We start from the raw sequence: 22957 nt of genomic DNA, 5'->3' as shown, positions 1-22957 counted from the left end.
TTTCAATTGTTGTTCAGAATATATTACATGAAAGCACCTCAAATTTATTTTTAAAAAGACGATCTTTTTCTTAAACGAATAGTCTTATAAGCCCTTGAGATCTTGGCATGTAAGTAAGCAGTAAAAGTTGTCTCTCACGCCAACACAGATAACGGTCCTGGAGTTAATGCCAACACCGAATCGCTAATTGACGAGCTTTTCTTAGGGGGTATTCGGACCCTGTTTCCGTTTTATAGACAATAATACAGTGTCTAACCTTGTGGAAGAAACACATAGGGAGATAGCGAGGGAGAGAGAGAGAGAGGACCATTCGCCCTGGAGATTCATAAAAGGTCCCATTAGTTCAGTCCATACTCTCCGTGTTCCATGTAAATTAGGGACTTTCACCCGGCTGTTTCAATTTTCAGGGAAAAACCTAATTGTAATCTTCTTTCTCTCGGATTTATGTATTTGTTTTGGGATTTTTTCTAACAACAAATTACATACACTTTATATTAGTGTTCTAAACTCCCGATAGGTAGTAATGGAGAATGAAAATGACATTTAAAATCGTTTGTAATGTGTAATTTTTCTCCATCAACTGGTCAGGTCAGTGCATCACATATCAGCCTATAGCCTATAGGCAAATCAGAAGATGGAATAAAAAGTAAAAACCACTGGGATAAGTATCTGACAGTTTAGAATCGCATTCACATATTTTTGACCGGAAAGCATGACATTCATACTCCAACCTTCAAATGGCGATTTCAAAATTGATAATAACATACTATTGTTAAATGTTAAGTCACAACAAAATTTTATTATACTGAAAATCCTCAAATGCTTGAACAAAATTGCTTCCTGCAGTGGCAGGCAACAAGGAACAGCGGAACAACTGCAATCCAAATGAACCGGAAGCTCTAGTTTGTTAGGAACTTACAATAGCATTTTGAACATCAAGAGATAGAACTACTTCAATGGGTGTTGGGATAGAATTTTAATTGACCTGTTTCACATATATTTGAGAGAAAACAAAGGGAAGTAAGAAAAGACCAATATTGTGTGATGTAGGGTTGGGTTGATTTTTCTAGTTCCTGTTTCTGAGCTCTGGAGAGAAGGTGGCGGAGGTGAAATAAGTATAGTGCTTATTTTACATGTTTTTGAGGGAAAACAAAACAAAGAAGAAAGGCATGGCGTGATGTATTCACCTTTGTTTTGCTTTCCCTCAAATACATGTGAAGCACGCCTAACCACTCTACCCAATTCACCTTCACTATTTCTTACCAGAGCTCAGAATCACGGCATTAGAAATCTTTCTCCTCATGCCTGTTCTGGTCCACTAGGTAGTGCCTCGTAATCATCATGCTGCTTAAAACTGCCTGTTTCAACTGGGATGCATTTTAAAACAACTGCAACAGGCATGCCTACCGCTCCGATCAAGATGCTCAATATCCATAGTTGCCAACTTTGGGGCACAGTGCTTGCAAAGGTGCCCAGGAGCTCAACTATAATTATTTGGAATGCCACTGTGCAGACCATGACTATGATAAATATCCAGCTGTCAAACATACCACGAAAAATGTTTATCTTCTCAATATCACGGCTGTTTATTTCATTGAACAGCTGCAGAGTGGATCAAAGAAGAAACACCAATTATGTTGGTAGAGTTTAAAGACATGAAATGCTGACAAGGTATATCAGAATTCAGAAACAAGGATGAGACAAATCAACAATAACCATACATAATAAATGATACCTGGCAGAACACAAAGGTGTTGAATATGAAAGTATCAATGATATCACTCGCATCTGAACCACTAAGTCTTAAAAGCCGCTTCCCATAAACACTGATGACTCCGATGACGATCAGTTGATATATACTCTGACCGATAATATTCCTCCACATGGTCTTGGTGATAAAACTCACACTCCTCCCAACAGGAGGCCTTTTCATTAGTGCATCGTTTGGAGGTTCTGTCGCCAATGCCAATGCACCGAGAGTGTCCATAATCAAGTTGACCCAAAGCAACTGGACAGCCGTAAAGGGGGCAGATCCTGAATGTTGTTTCAAAGATCCTTATCATTATTATTATTATCATTATTGCTGCTGTTGTTGATTGGCATATTATGCAAAAGTACAAATAAGAGCACTACATGAAATGAAAAGACTAGCTCCATGGGCCAACGCACCTGTGATGCACGCAGAAACAAAATTTACTACAAGCGCAACCACATTAACGGTCAACTGGAACTGCACAAACTTTTGAATGTTTATATATACTGCACGGCCCCATTTGGCTACATTTACTATAGTGGCAAAATTATCGTCCATTATGATGACATCAGCATTTTCTTTGGCAACCTATAGATAACATACCATGTATATATGGGTAAGTTCAAGAATAATGCAAAAGCAGGAATAGCACTGGAATAAGTAGCAGGACAGGTTGCATCCTACAAGTCCAAAGGTGTAATAGACCTACACCCCAAATGATACCATTCATATGCTGGAAAGCTAAAAGACTACATTAAGTTTCAATTTTCGGAAAAGTAGAACGGTGCTCTTCTGTTAGCCCCAACTAACAAAAATTTATAGCTTTTACTTCCAAGACCATGCTTTTCAACACTGAATGAGTGACGAGTTGGCACTCTTTTAGCAAGATTCTGCTGATAATCAGTAAATACATTTTGTTTTTGTTTAATTATTTGAATATGATACTAGCCATTCTTGCATAAAAACTTGCTCTTAATAGCAGGTAACAAATTTCTCAGGTAGAGCAAACAGAAGGGTACGGAACATGCAACAAATTTGAAAAAAACAAAAAGAACCATTTTTTTATAAGCACACAGAAAATAGTACTAATAGAAACATAAAGATAATACAAAATGAAAGTGCTAGGGCATGCCAAAGTAGACAAATAGCATACTGAGGGCGCCACCCGAACAGGACAATGAAAGAAGGCAAATCAAAGGACAAAAAACCAGCCCACATCTACTTGTTTCTTAACCAATCAACAAAATTGACCATAGACAGTATTTCCTTTGGTATGAAGCATAACACGTTCCACAAAGTTATGCAAAAAAGAGGATTTTAGTGATTGTTCTGATACTTCCACATTTTCAAATGCATTCTGATTTCTTTCCCGCCAAATGGTCCAGAAAATACACAGCAGGGCAGCCAACTGAGCTCTCTTCCTCCTTTTTCGTATCTAAAACCCATTCCAAGTTCCAACTTAACAACATCCGATAAATTGAAGAATGCATCACTCACTGCAACCCGAATAGAGAAAAAACCAACTGCCACAAAATTCCAGCTGTAACACAATGGAGAAGCAAGTGATCAATGGATTCCTCCTCTCATTTACACATAGCTTCTATTTACTAAAGACCCCCCTCTTCTTTCCAAATGGTCCAATGTCAAAATCCTTCCCCATGTTGCTTCCTATGCAAAAAGAACCAACTCTCATCGAGATCCATGAATTCCAAATAATAACCCCAGATGGGAAAGCCTTTGAACCCCTTGGCACCAGAAATGAGTAGAAAACTTCAACTGAGAACTTTCCATTCCTTGAAACTGACTAGGCCAATCTATCTCCTACATCCCACCTTACTAAAAGCTTTTGAATTTTTTGAAGGAAGGCCTCCACCACCTCTAACTCCTAATCATGGAAGTGTCATGAGAAACAGGGACTCCAATGACCCACCTCCTCATCTTGCTCCCACATACCTACAACCGATGAGTCCTTTGAGTTGCTAATGGAAAATAAGGTGAGAAAATAGTCTTTTAGAAATGGCGAGACACCAATTGTCCAACCAAAACTTGGTTCTTCCATTCCCAACAATGAAGAAAACTTTGCTTTTAAAGACCTTCCACTTTTTCTTGATATCCTTCCAAAAACCAACACCATAACCCTCCCTAAGCACCCACAAACTCCAACCTCCTTTCCTCCCCAAACTTCCCAACTATCACTTGCTTCCACATTGACTCATTTTTTGAGACAAATCTCCCACTCATCTTGCCCTACAACATAGTAGTGAGAGCAGAGAGATTCTCAATGGCCAACCCGCTTTTTTAGTATCCACTCTAGACCAACTGACCAGATGAAGTTTTTTCTCTAAAGTTCCACCACCCCATAGGAAATCTCTATGGATTTTCTTAGGTTTTAAACTAACCCTTCTTGGAGTCACTAATAATGACATACAATAAATAGGAAGCCTAGTCAAAGTGTGCTTTTAATGAGAAAAGAGGCACACTACCTATTGAGGTGGGGGCTTGCAAGATGACTGAGTGGGGCAAAGGTTGGAAAGGTACATGGTCCAGTTTTTCATGGCCTTTCTTTCCACATACGGTATTAGCATAAAAAAAGGCTTAGAAGTGGAACATTACACAGCATAAAGTCATTAATCACATAAAATTACATAGCTGAAAATTCTTATCAATAAAAAAAAGGGAAAAAATGAAGAAAAAGAAAAAGAACAATGTATAGATAATTTGGATGAATTTTATTCTGACTCACAGGGGTGTGATGAAAATCAATTAGATGAATCAGATCCTAACTGGTAGAGGATCTTGGGAAGTGAGATAAATTGAAGAAAGACTACCTCAAACCAAAACCTAAAAACTCCTTATTAAGAAGTTAATAAGATTCATGCATGTTGCATATTAGATTCATTTTTCTTTTATTAATTAGTAGAGAAAGATTCGCCTATCAATAAATAACTGTTAGAAAAATGAGTTATTAATGACCATACGAAACTTCTATTTTAATATCACCCTATTGCATATAAAATATTATAGAGTAGGAAGAAGATTTTCATGGTATTGGAAGATGATTTCCAAAGTCAAGCAAATGTAAGTTGATGAATAGAATGAAGAAACATTCATAACTGTGCGACCAAGAAACTTATCAAAAAACTAAAAAATAACTGTGCAACCAAGAAGAAAGACAACAGATAAGGGCAGTAAAAACAGATGACTAGTACATAAGATGGTCGGATAAGCAAACCTCTGTTCCAGCTATGCCCATGGCAAGCCCAATGTCAGCCTCATGCAAAGCTGGTGCATCATTTGTCCCATCACCTGTCACTGCAACAACCTCACCATACAATTTCCTGAGATGGGTTACCAAAGTGTGCTTGTCTGAAGGCAAAGACCGAGCCATGACCTGTGTCCATACCGAGCAATTTTTGTCAGTTAATGCATCTCTCAAACACATGTTTGAAGCTTAAATTTTTTTTAATTAATTAATCGCAAACCTGAATTCTTGGTATTATTTCCCTCATCTCCTCAAGACTCATGCTGTGAAATTCAGGTCCTTCTATGGCCAAACCATCCTCTGTTAGTATGCCACATTCTTTAGCTATAGCTTTGGCTGTGTTTATATTGTCACCAGTGACCATCCGGACAGCAATTCCAGCTGCTAAACAAGTTTGAACAGCATCTTTGACCCCAGGACGTGTTGGATCCTTAATCCCAACAACCATTATCAACGTATAGCCATAAGTTGGGATGTCGTTTTCATTGGAAGGATCATCCACATCTTTGAAAGCCAAGCAGAGGGTTCTCAAGGCTTCAGATGCAAAACCATTTATAATATCAGTAATATTCCTTTCCTGTACTTCCGAGAGAGGAATAGATTCTCCATCATAATTAACAATCTTGTTGCACATGGATAAGATTATCTCAGATGCACCTTTACAAAAAGCTCGGATTCTGCCATCAGGAAGAGCCACAAGCACAGACATCTTCTTCTTGACAGAATTGAAAGGCTCAACTTCAACTATCTTATTTTCTTTGCGTTGTGCATCAAAATTACCACCTAAAAGCAAACCAAACTCTAGCAATGCTGACTCAGTTGGTGTTCCTAAGATGGTATTCTTTCCATCTTTGTCCTTGACCACCTCAGAACTGGTATTTTGAAATATAGCCTGCAAAAGGATGCTTGAAACTCTTCCAGATATTTCTGATTTCAATACATCTGCACTCTCACTACCTTTTATCTCTTCAGCTTTTCCACAGATCCATATCTTATGAACTACCATGTGATTTGTAGTTAATGTTCCTGTCTTATCTGTGCAAATACAACTAGCAGAACCCATTGTCTCACATGCAGATAGATGTCTCACAAGTGCCTTCTCCTTCATTAATTTTTTCATTGCAAAGGCAAGGCTCAAAGTCACTGCCAATGGTAATCCTTCTGGAACAGCAACAACAATTATAGTTACCGCAATAGCAAAATAGTTCAGAAGTGTCAGTGCATCACTTGAAGACCAATCTGTGAACTCTTTGCGAAGTGCTTTTTCCACGAGAAACCTTACAACCAAGACCACAAAAGTCAGCACAGCAAAAGCCAAACCAATCTTACCAATAATTGTAGCAACACCATTCAGCTTCACCTGAAGCGGGGTCTCATCATCCCCACCCTCAGTCAGAGTTTCCATTAACTTTCCCCATTCAGTCCTCATACCAACCGTAGTCACCAGCATCTTCCCTGAACCATCTGTCACTTTAGTTCCTGAAAGAAAAAACGGTTTTTCTTCGGATATGTGGACTGGTTCACTCTCCCCAGACATGCCTGACTCATCAATCAACAAGCTGTATCCTGATATAAAAACCCCATCAGCAGGAACTTGGTCTCCTATAGATAAATGAACAATATCTCCAACAACCAAGTCATAAATAGAAATTTTTTGTCTATATCCATCTCTAGTGACCTGGACAAAAATCTTTTTCTTTTCCTTATCCAGATCCCTGAATTGCAGAGATTGTCTATAGTCACTGATTGCAGTAACCAGGACTACCAAAAATATACTAACTAGGATTCCTACCCCACTATACATACCCTCTGGCCATCCTTCAGTGGGAAGGCCTACTCCTATAGAAATCACAGCACAAATCATAAGGATGATTAGTGTTAAGTCATGCAGTGCATCCCACACAAACATTAGAAAAGTTCTTGAAGGTTTCTCAGTGTAACGGTTGAGGCCATAGATATTTTGCCTCATAGCTATGTCACTTGATTTCACACCTTCATCAAGTGAAACATGAACTTTCCTTGCAAGTCCTTCGAGTCCACCATGGGCTTTCAAGCCCATGATATCATGGCCACGAACTATGGAGGCAAGTTCATCTGGGTCAATACCAAAGCCTGCTTCCCTTGCCTCTTCTGAGAGCCCGTGGTCAACTCGACCACCAGCTGCAAAACACAAACTTATCTGAGACAGGAAACAGAAGAAATTGACAAGAAATATGATTTCAGTGAACCAAATCACAGGAAGCTCATACCATCAATAAACTGCAGTGCCGCCTTTTGAACATAAAGAGCAACTCGAATTTTTTCCTGTTAAAATAAAGTAGTATAATAGGGTACGCAAAGTTAAAAAATGATTAGTCACTGCAGTAGGAATTGGTGACTTTGCAAACAATATGCAATCATTGACCTATGTTGTTATATCTACCATCTCATGCAATCAAAGCAGATAAACAAATACTAAACAGTCACTCCATTTCCATGAAGCTATTAAATAAATTGTTCTGAACTATGTCAAACTGTACTGCATTCTGATTTCCAGGGATATCTATAGTGTGAGGCTAAAACTATCCTCAAAAATATATTGATGAGAATTCAGAAAGCATTCTGTCCCCAATGATTAGGATAATAGAACAAAAAATTGCAGGAAGAGATTGGTTCCATGCCTCAAAGAAAATGAATCATTATTTCCAAACACAGAAGCTAGGCTTGTCAAAATAGGTTTAATGTCCTGAAACATCATTGATATTATGATTCAAACCATGCACAATATTTCAAACAGCAATAAAAGCGCTTCAGTTTATTTATTGATTTATTTTCGGCAGATGTTTTATTCACAAGTAAAAATTTAAGTAAGCACTTGATGCATGGTTCACTATGGTTTCAAAGCTTGTAAATTGTCTAGAATCAATTTTGCAGACCAAGCAACTGATGATCTTTATTATGAGTACATTTGGCCCTGAGTTGGGTACTGTTAGATAGTGTACAGTTATTTAGGTTATTTACTTTTCCTTTTCCTTTTCCTTTCTTATTGTATTGTGGGTCCCACTAACATGTATATATATATATACCCAAGCCCAATGTGTATTATTAACAGTTTTTCAATAACAAAAATTAGGGATTCTCCCTTTTCTCTCTTTTCACATGGTATCAGAACCTAGGGAGAAAAAAAACCCTAATTATTTCCGGTTTATCCGTGAATCCACTGGGAAATCTTTCAATGACCGTGTTTCATTCCGGTCACCTTTCCCATCTCCTAAAGCTTTCCGATCAACCATATCGCCGTCAGAAAACCCTCACCGCCGACGACTTTTCCGGCGACCTTTTTCCGGCGAAGTCCTTTTCCGACACCGACCATACCATTAGGAGCGCAAGGAGGAGATCTTCAAGTTTTCTCAAAGCACCAGAGGGAGATTCTCAGCCACGCGCCGGCCACGCGCGTTTCTTCTCTGGCGGCCTGAACCTCACGCGCCGGCGCGTGAGGGCGCGTGGAGCACTTTCCAGCCACGCTCTTCCACCTCTAGCCTCGCTTGACACCGTCTAGCCACCCTCCATCTGTGTTTGTGCCATATGAGCCCTGAAAGTGCATTTTTTGGGAGGTTTTTGTTTCCGTCGGCCCTCTAATCAGCCTTTTCGACGACCTCCGGTGACTTCCTCTCCACCCTGAGCCCTGCACGTGTCTTAGGAAGTGTTCTTCTACCCTTCCAGTAGTGCCACATTTGTTTTTCTTTACTATTTGGTTTCTCACAGCCGCGGATCCTCGGTTTTTCTTCTTTCAACCGTGATCTGAAGCCGCATTAGGGCTCTCTTCGATCCAAACATATTTCATTCTCCAGATAAGTAGATATGGCTACTAAAAGTTCCACTTTTTCCTCTGTCATATCTGGATCTCCTATGATTACTTCGGAGAAATTGGTTGGCAGTGAAAATTATTTGTCCTGATCTACCTCTGTGGAGCTTTGGTTTATGGGTCAAGGTTATGAGGATCATCTTGTTACACAAGAGGCGGATATCCCTGAGATTGACAGAGTACAATGGAGGAAGATAGATGCACAGTTATGTAGTGTGTTATGGCAATCAGTTGATCCTAAGATTCTGCTTCATCTTTGGGCCTACAAAACATGCTTTAAATTTTGGAATCAGGTGAAAGGGCTATACACGAATGATATCCAACGTCTTTATAAGGTGGCTTCTTCTATTGTCAATGTCAGACAACAAGACATGGATTTATCTACTTATATTGGCCAGATTGCCTCTTTTAAGGAGGAATTCTTGATCGTGATGCCTCTTACTACTGATGTTGGGGATCAACGAACACAGATTGACAAGTTCTTCATGGTTCTTATGCTTATTAGCTTCCGTCCAAATCTCGAGACCATCAGCGATCAGATTATTGGTAGTTCCTCCGTTCCATCCTTGGATGATGTGTTTGCTCGCCTCCTCCGTATCTCCTCCACTCAGACTTTGCCATCTGATAACACTTCAGATTCTTCTGTGTTAGTTTCTCAAACTAACTCTCGAGGAGGACGCAGTGGTAACCGAGGTAGAGGTCAACGTCCTCATTGCACCTATTGCAATAAGTTTGGCCATACTCGTGATCGGTGTTATCAGTTACATGGGCGGCCTTCCCACACTGCCCACGTGGCCCAGTCATCTGATCCTCAGTCGCCTTAGCCTCCCAGTTCCTCCACATCTCAGGGTATTTCCCTCACTGACAGTGAGTATGATGACTATCTCTGCTATCAGACCACCAAGTCAGCTTCTGTTGCTTTTGTTGCCCAGACTGGTAATGCTTCTGCCTATCTTACCCACACATCTTCTCTTGGACCTTGGATTCTAGATTCTGACGCTTCTGATCACATATCTGGTAATAAGGATCTCTTCTCTTCTATTACTACTACCTCTGCCTTACCTACTATTACTTTAGCTAATTGTCACGGACTTAGTCGTTCACTAAGCTCATGCGGCACTTAGACAAGCCAAGACGCTCGATCTTGCTAAGTCAGCCTTGCTCCCAATACTTAGCTCGCTCGGCTAAAACACTCGCGACTCAAAAGCTTAAGAAGCTTGGTAGGCAACTCCTTAAAGAATGGAAGCTCTTTATTACTCAAAGAAGCTTTTACAAGTGCTTGGAAGCTCACTTGCTTGGTTAGGAAGTGATTTAGGTGGTGCCTTGGCCAAATAAGGCCCTCACCTATTTATAGGCACCAAAGGAACTCTCTGGAACCTTGGAGGGTTCCTTACAAATCAAGAATATTCTAAAACATCCTACCCTATTCTATGTACAACCCTATGTACAAGAATATACAAGAGATTCTTAGAAGTCTCTAGAAAGCCTTGGACTCCTCTCATGCCTTCCTCCATAGTGTAGAGATGTGTGGACATCTCTAGGCATTTCTAGAACCTTCCACACTCTTCCCACCAATGGCTTAGTGTAGATGGCTCCAGGAGTCTCTAGAAGCTTCCCTCCTCCTATATAAGCCCATGGGGAGGGTCATTTGAAGCATCCTGTGACATAATGGTTCCCAAACTATGGCTAAAGGTTTTGGTTTCGCTCATCCTCTCCCTTCCCTACCTCTCCATTCTGTCCTTTATGCCCCTGAGTGTCCTTTTAATCTTATTTCCATCAACAAAATAACTCGCACTCTTAACTGTTCTATCACTTTCTCTGATAAATTTGTGACCTTGCAGGACCGGAGTACGGGGAAGACGATTGGCATAGGACGTGAGTCTCAAGGCCTCTATCACCTCACCTCGCCTTCAACTCCTGCAGTTTGCATTTCCACTAATGCTCCCCTCCTCATCCACAATCGCTTAGGCCACCCTAGTCTATCCAAGTTCCAAAAAATGGTCCCTCGTTTTTCATCTTTGTCGTCGCTTGCGTGTGAGTCCTGTCAGCTTGGGAAACATACTCGTGTCTCGTTCCTAAAGCGTTTGAATAATCGGGCAAAGTCTCCTTTTGAACTTGTCCACACTGATGTTTGGGGTCCTTGTCGGACCGCATCTAACTTAGGATTTCAGTATTTTATCACTTTCATTGATGACTATTCTCGATATACTTGGTTATTTTTAATGAAAAATCGAGCTGAGTTATTCTCTATTTTCCAGAAATTTTATGCTGAAATCCAAACCTAGTTCAATATTTCTATTCGTGTGTTGCGCAATGACAATGCCAGGGAATATTTTTTTGCACCATTTACTTCATTTATGTCCCAACATGGGATCATTCATCAATCTTCTTGTGTTCATACTCCTCAACAAAATGGGGTAGCTGAACGTAAGAATCGACATCTTGTTGAGACAGTTCGTGCTCTCCTTCTCCATAGTAATGTTTCTTTTCGTTTTTGGGGGGACACAGTTCTTACAACATGTTATTTGATTAATCGTATGCCCTCATCTGTATTACACAATTAGATTCCTCATTCCCTTCTTTTCCCTGACCAACCACTTTATTTCCTTCCTCCTCGTGTTTTTGGTTGTACTTGCTTTGTTCATATTCTCACTCCTGGACAGGACAAACTTTATGCCAAAGCCACAAAATGCATCTTCTTGGGATATCCCAGACTTCAAAAGGGTTATCGTTGTTATTCCTCTGAGACTCATCGCTACTTTCTCTCTGCTGATGTCACTTTCTTTGAGGACTCACTGTTCTTCTCCACCTCTGAATCTCTTCCTGTTTCTGAAGTCTTACCCTTCCCATTATCTCCCCACTTAATGCAGTGCCTTCTCGCCCACTTTAGGTTTATCATCGCCGTCATCGTGTCGCTGTTCCTCCTTCTTTGGCCGAGGTACCTGCTAACTCACTTCCTATCCCTTCGGCTTCTCCTGCCCCGGCTCTGCCTCCTTCTGCTTACTGACCCATTGCTCTTCGGAAAGGTAATCGATCTACTTGTAATCCTCATCCCATTTACAATTTTTTGAGTTACCATCGATTATCTTCACCCTATTCTGCATTTGTTTCTGCTATATCTTCTGTTTCTCTTCCCAAGAGCACCCCTGAGGCTCTTTCCCATCCAGGCTGGCGACAGGCAATGGTAGATGAAATGGTTGATTTACACTCCAATGGCACTTGGGATCTTATTGTTTTACCCTCTGGTAAATCTACAATTGGTTGTCGTTGGGTCTACATAGTTAAGGTTTGCCCTGATGGTTAGGTTGATCGCTTTAAGGCCCGCTTAGTTGCTAAAGGCTATACTCAGGTTTATGGTTCTAATTATGGTGACACTTTCTCTCCTGTTGCTAAGATAGCTTTTGTTCGTCTATTGCTCTCAATGGCTGCTATGCGTTCTTAGCCTCTTTATCAGTTAGATATTAAAAATGCTTTCCTTCATGGGGATCTTGCTGAGGAAGTTTATATGGAGCAACCACCTGATTTTGTTGCTCAGGGGGAGTCTGGTTTAGTGTGCAGGTTACGCCGTTCTCTATATGGCTTGAAACAATCTCCTCGAGAATGGTTTAGCCGTTTTAGTTCTGTTGTTCAGGAGTTTGGCATGTTTCACAGTACAACAGACCATTCCGTTTTTTATCATCATAACTTTTCGGGGCAGTGTATTTATCTGGTAGTTTATGTGGACGACCTCGTCATTACAGGCAGTGATCAGAATGATATTCAGAAACTAAAGCAACACCTTTTCACCCACTTTCAGACTAAAGACTTGGGGAAACTCAAGTATTTCTTAGGGATTGAGATAGCTTAATCCAGTTCCGGTGTGGTTCTTTCCCAAAGAAAGTATGTTTTAGACATCTTCGAAGAAACCGGTATGTTAGACTGTAAACCGGTAGACACTCCTATGGATCCAAATGTCAAACTTATACCAGGACAGGGGGAGCCTTTAGGAGATCCTGGGAGATATTGGTAATTTGTAGGTAAACTAAACTACCTCACCATTACTCGTCCAGACATTTTTTTTCCTGTAAGTGTTGTTAGTCAATTCCTACAATCACCATGTGATAGCCATTAGGATGCTGTAATCCGTATTCTTCGATATATCAAAAACACACCAGGCCAAGGTGTGTTGTACGAGAACAAAGGTTATTCCCAGGTTGTTGGTTACACAGATACAGATTGGGCTGGCTCACTCACAGATAGACGTTCCACTTCCGGGTATTGTGTTTTTATTGGAGGTAACCTAATATCTTGGAAGAGTAAGAAACAAGATGTAGTGGCCAGATCTAGTGCTGAAGCCGAGTATCGAGCTATGGCTCTAGCAACATGTGAACTCATATGGCTGAAACATCTTCTTCGGGAGTTGAGATTTGGAAAGGAAAAACAGATGAAGCTCATCTGTGACAACCAAGCCACTTTGCATATTGCATCAAATCCAGTCTTCCATGAAAGGACCAAACACATTGAAATTGACTGTCATTTCATTAGAGAGAAGATCGCATCAGGATGTGTGGCGACTAGTTTTGTCAATTCAAATGATCAACTAGCAGATATTTTTACTAAATCTCTCAAAGGTCCTAAAATTAAATACATTTGTAACAAGCTTGGTGCATATAACATATATGCTCCAGCTTGAGGGGGAGTGTTAGATAGTGTACAGTTATTTAGGTTATTAACTTTTCCTTTTCCTTTTCTTTCCTTATTGTATTGGGGGTCCTACTAACATGTATATATATATACCTAAGTCCAATGTGTATTATTAATAGTTTTTCAATAACAAAAATTAGGGATTCTCCCTTTTCTTTCTTTTCACAGGTACAATTATTCATAATGATTTAATTTGTGAACCGATTCTCTGTATGCTAGGATTAACTTTAAGATGCCCCTAGACAACAAAGAAGTTGTGTCAAAGCAGTGGGAGAGTGTTTCTCTGTTGTTGGGGGGTGGAGGTAAGAAATGAGAAGAATTTGCTCTTTAAATGAGCTTGTAATACACCAATGTGAAAGCCTGTAAGCGCATGGTTCTTAGCAAAGAAATTGTGCCCAAGCAGTGGGATTCTCTCTGTCGTGGAGGATGGGAATAAGAAATGAGAAGAGAGAATAATAGCTACAAGAATAATTTTGCTTTTAAAAAAACCTGTGATACACCAATGTGAAAGCCCACAAATGCCTTGTCCCTAGCAAAGAAATTGGGAATGACAAACATCATTGCATGACTTCACACCATGTAATTTATAGCACATGCAAACACAATTTTAAAGAAGTTGAACCATCTAGTGTAGCTAAGAGTGGGGTTATTTGAAATAGCATAACCATTTGAAAATTTCACCATACGGTCATTACTTCGTGATTGTACATTATTGCTTATTGACAATCACATGATGTGCATCATTGCTAAAACTTGTCAATTTTTGTACTAGGCATTATTGTTATAACTTTATCTTTATTTTATGAATGTGCCTTTTTTTTTCATTATAAGAAACAACCATTTCACCATAATAAAATAGCAAGTACAAACTAAAGGATGAGAAAGACCTCCCAAGTCCCAACACTACAAACACCTCCGCACAAAGTCTCAGCAAAATGAAAATATGTATACGGTGAACACATTTGCTGCATATGATTACCTAAGCAAGAAAACAAAATAGAATGTACATTTCATTTTAAACTAATGAATGTGCATGCACACTATAGCTAAAAATTTCGTGTGGAGAAGTGACATAATATAAAATGGGTGAATAAAATTTGAAACACCATAATTTAACCTCTAAGAAACTTTTTGGCATTATAGCATTTGCAACATGCTGCACATAATGGTAGTGGTCACATTAGTACAACAATTTATGCAAAACATAAATTACCAAAAAAACCTATTCACACACATATCTTTATAATTATTTGTTCTAGCATGGGGCAGGACCATTAGAGTTGAAGCCAAAAAGACGCGGGTGGACAAAACTGGCACAATTTCACTCTCCCTCTATGAAGGAAATCAGCATGTAGGACAAAAAGACCGAGTTTCCATTACATTATTCTCACTACAAAGAGTGAGGGATATAGGTAATTTATTTAATGCATAGAGACTTGCCCATATACTTCATTGGCCTCTTTTTTTCCAGGTAACATCAGTCAAAGGGAATATAGGAGGGCATAATTTTCAAATAAATCCACCTGAAAATTTAATTAGGTCCTCCTGCGACGATTGGATGAAGAGAAGGGAGTAAGACACCATGTCTCACAGTGCTCCATAATTAAATTAAATTACATGGCATGCTACATTCATTAGATAGAGCTAATCTTAGTAAATTTAATTCATCCGTCGCACAAAATGCTCTATTTTTTTTCCCTCCTTTTTTCCCCTCCTCTTTAATGCTGAAAATATCGACATGAAACCTTTGGGAATTAAAACAACAAGATCATAATATAATTGACTGGGCAATCTCTTGTCTCTAATCTGTACAATTGGTGTCTCAAAATGCTGAGAGTAGGACAGCAGCAGATTGGAAGCTAAGGAATAGATGATCAATAAAATACAAATTGGTGTGTGGGAGGATACGAAGTGACAATAACCTTTTCACAGCAAATAGACAGGGAAAAGGCTTCGTAATGCTTATGGACCACGGACACCTGTTTTTTATTGCTCTCATTTTCCTTATTTATTATTTATACGTCCGTCCAACTCATGTGATTATAACAGCCGAAGGTTCAAGGAACTTTCCTTAGTTGCCTTTTGCATTGAATTATTGGTTTGGAATTAAATGTCAACGTTTACTCCTGGAAACTTGCCGGCCAAGCCACCTCCTACGTACCTTTTCATCACTTTGCTTGACTATACCATCGGAAGGTTCGTGGAAGTTTCCTTGGTTGCCAGGGCTGGAAGATAAAAAATCGGCTTTTGAAATTGGCATCTAGTTTTTAAAAAAATATAAAACATAAAACAAACCCTCTTAAAAAATCCCCAAGTATATTCGTAGGTAACAGCCAAAGCAAGAGAAGCAGACAAATAGGAATCAATTTTCTCCGATGACTTAATCTCGGGAAAATGAATGAGAGATTGTGGTTTTATTCAGATTTAGTCAAAACATGTGTACTGAATCGTCCTTTTTAAGTTCGATCCAAAAATTTTAAATCACTCCGGAGGATGGCAGCTTACAGCTTCTGCGGGTCAAAAGAGAAATACTCTCGCTCTTAATTATTACTCTCTTTTTCTCTGCACCGTTGACAGGCAATACAATTTTAGAAAAGAACCCCAGAAACAAAAGAAGAATCGATGTCCCTATCCTTCCTGGCTACCGCAACTCTCCCTCCAGTCTCTCCCACATTTAGCAGAAAACTGGGTGATTCTAACTATATAATAATCATACCTGTCAAGCTCCTCTAGAGAACTCGCCAGAGTTATAGACGTTGATAGCAGAAAACTGCGTGACTCTTGTTCTGTCGTTGATAGTCGGCAGCGGGCCAAGAAACAGTGAGTGGGGATCCTACTACTGCTACTGGGAACGCATTATTTTTTCATGCCCATAAAGGCTTTGTTGCCTTCATAAAAAATAAAAATAAAAAGCTTTTAAGAAGGGTTTAGAGTCTTTAGACAGATAAAAATAGACATTTTTTTGTTTTTTCCAAAAGATTATTTTTTTTAAAATGTATTATAAGAATTTTTACATCCTATGGGTGGACCTCTAGGCAGCGAAACTTGAGACGTGATTGGCTGAACTTGCAACCGGTCCGAATCCGGAAGCCACTTTTTGAAAATCTTCAAGATTGCCCCAAGCGGACCTTGCTATTTGCTAACGTCCGCAGCGTAAGCATAGCGCCCACGGGAGCCTCGTCTCAGCCTTGAGCGTTGTTTCCTAGTTTTGAATAAATTACAGATAATTTTTTCTCAAAGCCGTCGCATTTTACTATTTTAGATAAGACTCATAAGAATTCCCTACTCCCGTTCGGTTGTTTAGAAAACTAATGAAAAGGGCCAGAAAATAAATTTAAGATGTTAAAAAATCGCCAAATCTTTGCACTATACTCCTCCGTTTTCTTCGTTTCAGACGATACAATAAAAATAATTTTTAAAAAAAAAACAAAAAAACAAAACAGCGAACTTATATGTTGTAATCGTCGCCCCCTCAGTGATAAATCTTTAAACATTCAAAATCAAATATTTTTCCTTCTCTTCACATTAGGTTTGAGTTTATTTTTCCCCTCTAAAATCCTTAGATCTCAGATATAAGGCACCAAGTTGTTGTGTTCCTCAGTTTCTCAGGAAACGAACGGACCCAAAAAGATAGAAAAGTAAAAATAACACACACAAATTAAAACCTGGATTTTGAGTTTCTTCTTTTCCGCCTCTGATCGCATGTGGAGATTTGCGACATCGCGGAAGCGTCTCCGGCGATTCTTGACGATTGTGACCGCAGATCTCCATCGCCTAAGCGCCGCTTCCGATGAGTGCTTGGACTGTACATCAAAGTCCTTCTTCAAGTACCTCTCCATTTCCAAAACCTACAGAGAGTGGGTAAGACGAAGGTGTAGATAGAAGACCAGGGAACAGCAATATCTGGATAACAGACTGTGAGTCTCGCACAGAGATTCTAACCAAACAGTGCGCGTCTATACTAACACAATTACGTTTGATCGCATGTGAGCGCGTGGACCACCTTAAGAGTTTAGTTGTTACTTGTTAGACAATTGGACGTGGGTTGGTCCAGCCGAAAGGATAGATAAAATAAAAAATTACGATGGCTTGGGTTTGCACGCGATTGTCACCTGACCAGTGAACAAATCAAATAAACCATTCCCTTTTTGGCTTTGAGGAAAGTGGGTCTTCCAGGAATAGATGCCCGCTGAGGACTTTCACTGATTCTCTGCTAAGATTGTGAAAATGTAGTCAATTATTAATACACAAGTCTTGTAAAAGGGTTGTTCTTTGGTACCACTCTTCATTTTGGGCGGTAACCACCCACATTTGATCTCAATAATAAAATAACACGTGTAAAGTATATATCATTAAAAAATTTATAAAAACTTATCAAACATAACTTATTTGTGTCACTTACATTTCATATATATATATATTACAACTTTTTTATAATTTATTATTAAATATCAAATATTATTTATATTTAATGCATTACCTAACTCTATCTAAAAAAAATTCTACCAACTACTCTTATACTCTTATTATTCATATATAAAAAAAAAAAGATAATAATTTAATATGAAAATTAAATAATTGCAACTACCAAATTACAAAATATGTAAGATGTATTTTGATTAATCAAATTTTAATATCAAGTTTAAAACTTTTTTAGAGAGAAATTTTAAAATTTGTATTATACGAAGAAGATGAAGGATTTGAAGTGATTACAAGTGTCAAAGGTAATATTTGATATTTTTTATCCAAATATAATTATTGTAGGAAGAAATGTGATGTTAAATAACAATTTTAGAATTTTTTATGAGTTTATTATAAAATTTTGTTATCAAATTGTTATTAATATTTTTATATAATTTTTTTTTTCATATATTAAATTTGAAGATGAAGTTTTATATGTCTTGAATAAAACATTATACGAAGGATGTCAAGTGATTACAAGTGTTAAAAGGTAACATTTGATTTTTAGTTTTTTTCCATTTACATATAACTATTGTAGGTAGAAATGTAATGTTAAATGACATTTAAATATGTAATGATTTATAACATCTAGATTTTTTAATTTTTTTATGAGTTATTATTAATCAAATTGAGAGCATTTAGTCATTTGTTATGAAATTGTCATAAATATTTTGTAAGAGATAGTACGAACTTTTTAAAATAGGGTACGAACATTGTAATAGAGAGTACGAATTTTGTAAGAGAGGGTACGGACTTTTTAAGAAAGTGTATGAACTTTCTAAGAGATGGTACAAACTTTGTAAAATAGAGTACAAACTTTTTAAGAGATGATACAAATTTTGTAAGAGATTGTACGAGCTTTCTAAGAAATTGTACGAACTTTCTAATATATGGTACGAACTTTGTAAGATGGGGTACGAACTTTGTAAGAGATGGTACGAACTTTGTAAGACATGATACGAACTTTCTAAGAGATGGTACGAACTTTGTAAGACATGGTACGAACTTTGTAAGAGATGGTATGAACTTTGTAAGAGATAATATGAACTTTGTAAGAGATGGTACAAACTTTGTAAGAGATGGTACGAACTTTGTAAGACATGGTGCGAACTTTCTAAAAGAGTGTACGACCTTTTTAAGAGATGGTGCAAACTTTGTAAGACATGGTACAAACTTTTTAAGACAAGGTACGAACTTTGTAAGAGATGGTACGAACTTTGTAAGAGAATGTATGAACTTTCCAATAGAGTGTACGAACTTTATAAAAGATGACACGAACTTTCTAAGAGATGGTACGAACTTTGTAAGAAAGGGTACGAACTTTGTAAGAAAGGGTACGAACTTTGTAAGAAAGGGTACAAACTTTCTAAGACAGGGTACAAACTTTCTAAGACAGGGTACAAACTTTCTAAGACAAGGTACGGACTTTCTAAGAAAGGGTATGAACTTTGTAAGATAGAGTACGAACTTTCTAAGAGAATGTGCGAACTTTTTAAGAGATGATACGAACTTTCTAAGAGATGGTATGAATTTTCTAAAACATGGTATAAACTTTCTAAGAGATGGTACGAACTTCGTAAGATAGTGTACGAACTTTCTAATAAAGTGTACGAACTTTGTAAGAGATGGTACGAACTTTGTAAGACATGATACAAACTTTCTAAGAAATGACACGAACTTTCTAAGAGAGTGTACGAACTTTGTAAGATAGGGTACGAACTTTCTAAGAGATGGTACGAACTTTGTAAGACATGGTACGAACTTTCTAAGATATGGTACAAACTTTATAAGAGAGGGTATAAACTTTGTAAGATATGGTACGAACTTTCTAAGAGAATGTACGAACTTTGTAAGAGATGGTACGAAACTTTGTAAGAAATGATACGAACTTTCTAAGACAGCGTATGAACTTTTTAAGAGATGATACGAACTTTGTAAGATATGATACAAACTTTTTAAGATATGGTACAAACTTTCTAAGAGATTGTACGAATTTTGTAAGAGATGGTACGAACTTTGTAGGGTACGAACTTCCATAATTTCTTTAAGAGTAATTTTTTTAATTTCTTTTAAGAGTAATTTCCATCATTTCTAAGCTTAATTAGTATCAATAAATAATATTATTGTATTTCCATATGGAAAAAAAATTTTAAAGTTTGAAAATTTGTAAAATTTTCGAGGGTAAAGAGAATGTGACGAAGAGTACTAAGAATATGAGGATTCCTCACATTCTTTGTACCATTCCTCATATTATTTGTACATTCTACAATTACTTAGTGTTTTAATTTTTTAATTTTCTTGAAAATAATTTTCATCATTTCTAAGCTTGATTAGTATCAATAAACAATATTATTTGTATTTTTAAGTGGAAAAAAAATTGAAAAAAATCGAAAAATTGTTAAATTTCAGGCTATGGAGAATGTGAAGTAGGTATAAAGAATGTGAGAATTTCTCATAATCTTCATACTTTTTCTCACATTTTTCATATCCTCAATAATTTTTTAGTGTTTTAATTTTATAATTTTTTTTAGGATAATTTACATTATTTCCAATTTAAAAAATGTTTAATTCTTAATTTTTTTTTAACAATTCTATCAATAATAACTCAAAATAATAATATTAAACTATGTTATTATTATTTCAAGTTAAAAAGTAAATATGAAATTTTAAAAATATAAATAATTTAGGGTACGAAAAATATGAGAACAATATGAAAAATGAGATAAATACATATTTGGTACTTTCATCACATTTTTCATATTGATTTTTAGTAACTCAAAAGAGTATTAGTAATTTATTTTATTGTAATTTAACTTTAAAAACCTTAAATTCAAAAAATGTAAATTTTGGAGAGTACGGAAAAAAATTAGGACAATCTAATTACCTAAGCTTTACATATGATTATCAAAATGTTGAATTTTAATGAAAATACTCATTTCATATTAAAATATTACCATATTCATTTTCATGTTGAATTTAAATGTTTAATAGTTTGTTAAAAATAAAATAATGTAATTAAGATATATGATGATTTTTGTTAATAAATATGTTTTCAAATTTTATATCATTTTTATTTTTATTTTTTTCCAATTCTATTTTTATCTCATATTTATTTTATTTAAACCCAAAATTGTTGAGAAGGGAGGAAGAAAGAAGGCCTCAATCGGTTCTTTCCTTAACTGGTTAAGTGGAATTTTTATTTCAAATTTAAAATGAATGGCCAAGATGTAATCTTGAACATCCGATGGCTTATAAAAACTTTTCGGTAGGTACTGAAGAGGTACCCTAGAATTTTCCCTTGTAAAATCCTTCTTTTCCCTTTATTAATACAATGAAAACATCAAAGTTTGCTTTCTGGAAAGCAATGTCAACTTTTTCTGATTCACTCCATCAAAACTTTTGAAACCTAAATGATTGGATGTGAATGAAGATGCTCGAATTTCTCAAACATTAATTTCACCAAAACTTAATATGTGCTTTTTGTTTAAAAATCTTAGAGCTAACAATATAATAATAATAATAATAATAATAATAGAGGTGTAATTTGATAATTATTTTCAACATTTGGATTTGCCTTGAATTACATTTTTTTCAACCCAAACTCATTTTTTGTTGGAATTAGGTCAAAGTTGAAGTAACTTAAACTTAATTCAAACTCAATTTAATGATTTTATAATATTTATAATATATAATATTCTATATAATAATATTTGTTTTCTTTTTAAATTTTAAAGAAAAAAATCAATTTATATTATATTATCTATTATAACTAAATAATGAATGTCACCACATTAATTATAATAAATATTAATTAAATATTATTTATGACTTTCATTAATACTCATTTATTTATGAGTTCTATTAATATTCATTAATAGGAATATTAATGGAAACCATTTACAAAACCTAAAAAAGGGCTTCACATCCCCTGTAATATGCATTCCCTAAATAAGAAAGAAAATTTTTACTTTCTCTCATTCTCTTTTGTTTTTCACTATCTCAACTTTCTCAATTCTCTTTTGTGGTTTCTTACTCCCTGACATATATTATTATAAAAATAATATATAATTTATCTCTACTACTTTATTTGTATTACATTTATCCTTATCTTACAACACGTTGCCAGTACAAATTGCTTTAAAGGTAATTCTCGTATCTTAAACTTGAAGTTGTTTATATATAATAAAATTTTACATATTTATATCATTGTTGATTTTGTTTTGTTATATATTGTTAAAAGTTATAAACAAATTATTTGCTTTTGTTTATAATCAAAGTTATACAAATGCTATCAATTTATTATAACTGGTTTTAATAATATTGTTTTGGTCATATATATAAAGTAATTTGACAATGTTGAATCTCATAAAACTCGAATTTATGGCACTTGACATTTCGGGAAAGAATTATTTATCTTGGATCCTTAATGCTAAAATACATCTTGATGCAATGAATCTTAGAGCTACAATCAAAGAAGACAATCAAACATCCTTATAGGATCACGTAAAAACACGGATTTTCCTTCATCATCACCTTCATGAAGGTTTAAAAAAATGAGTATCTTACGGTGAAGTACCCTTTTACTCTATGGAGTAATTTGAAGTAAAAATATGACCACCAGAAAACTGTGATTCTTCTAAAAGCTTGATATGATTGAATGCACTTGAGATTGCAAAATTTTAAAACTGTTAGTGAATATAACTCTGCACTTTTCAAAATCAGCTTTCAATTAAAGTTATGTGGAGAAAAAAAATCATAGAAGAAGACATGTTAGAGAAAACTTTTACTACGTTTCATGCCTTGAATGTGCTCCTGCAGTAGCAATATCGAGAGCATAGATTTACAAAATATTCTGAATTAATATCACGTCTTTTTGTTACTGAACAAAATAATGAGCTTTTGATGAAAAATCACCAGTCTCGTCCAACCATATCCAAACCATTCCTTGGAGTTA

At 36.5% G+C, this 22957-nt stretch overlaps 1 protein-coding gene across 1 annotated transcript; it reads right to left on the bottom strand.

Moving 5' to 3' along the window:
- Positions 1–722: 722 nt before the first annotated feature.
- LOC100241741 (calcium-transporting ATPase 4, plasma membrane-type) lies at positions 723–17579 on the bottom strand. The gene is made up of 7 exons (XM_002284381.5): positions 17208–17579; positions 7265–7319; positions 5236–7175; positions 4986–5144; positions 2170–2341; positions 1736–2034; positions 723–1602 (listed from the first exon to the last, which is right to left on the bottom strand). Exons 1-7 carry the CDS (start codon positions 17379–17381, stop codon positions 1300–1302), a joined length of 3102 nt encoding a protein of 1033 aa, XP_002284417.1. The 5' UTR covers positions 17382–17579; the 3' UTR covers positions 723–1299.
- Between the last annotated feature and the right edge of the window lie 5378 nt (positions 17580–22957).

The sequence above is a fragment of the Vitis vinifera genome, chromosome 8, assembly GCF_030704535.1.
Source record: "Vitis vinifera cultivar Pinot Noir 40024 chromosome 8, ASM3070453v1".
In the NCBI taxonomy this organism is placed as follows: domain Eukaryota; kingdom Viridiplantae; phylum Streptophyta; class Magnoliopsida; order Vitales; family Vitaceae; genus Vitis; species Vitis vinifera.
The sequence above is the reverse complement of the archived record's forward strand: the minus strand, read 5'-3'. Positions and strand labels throughout refer to the sequence as shown.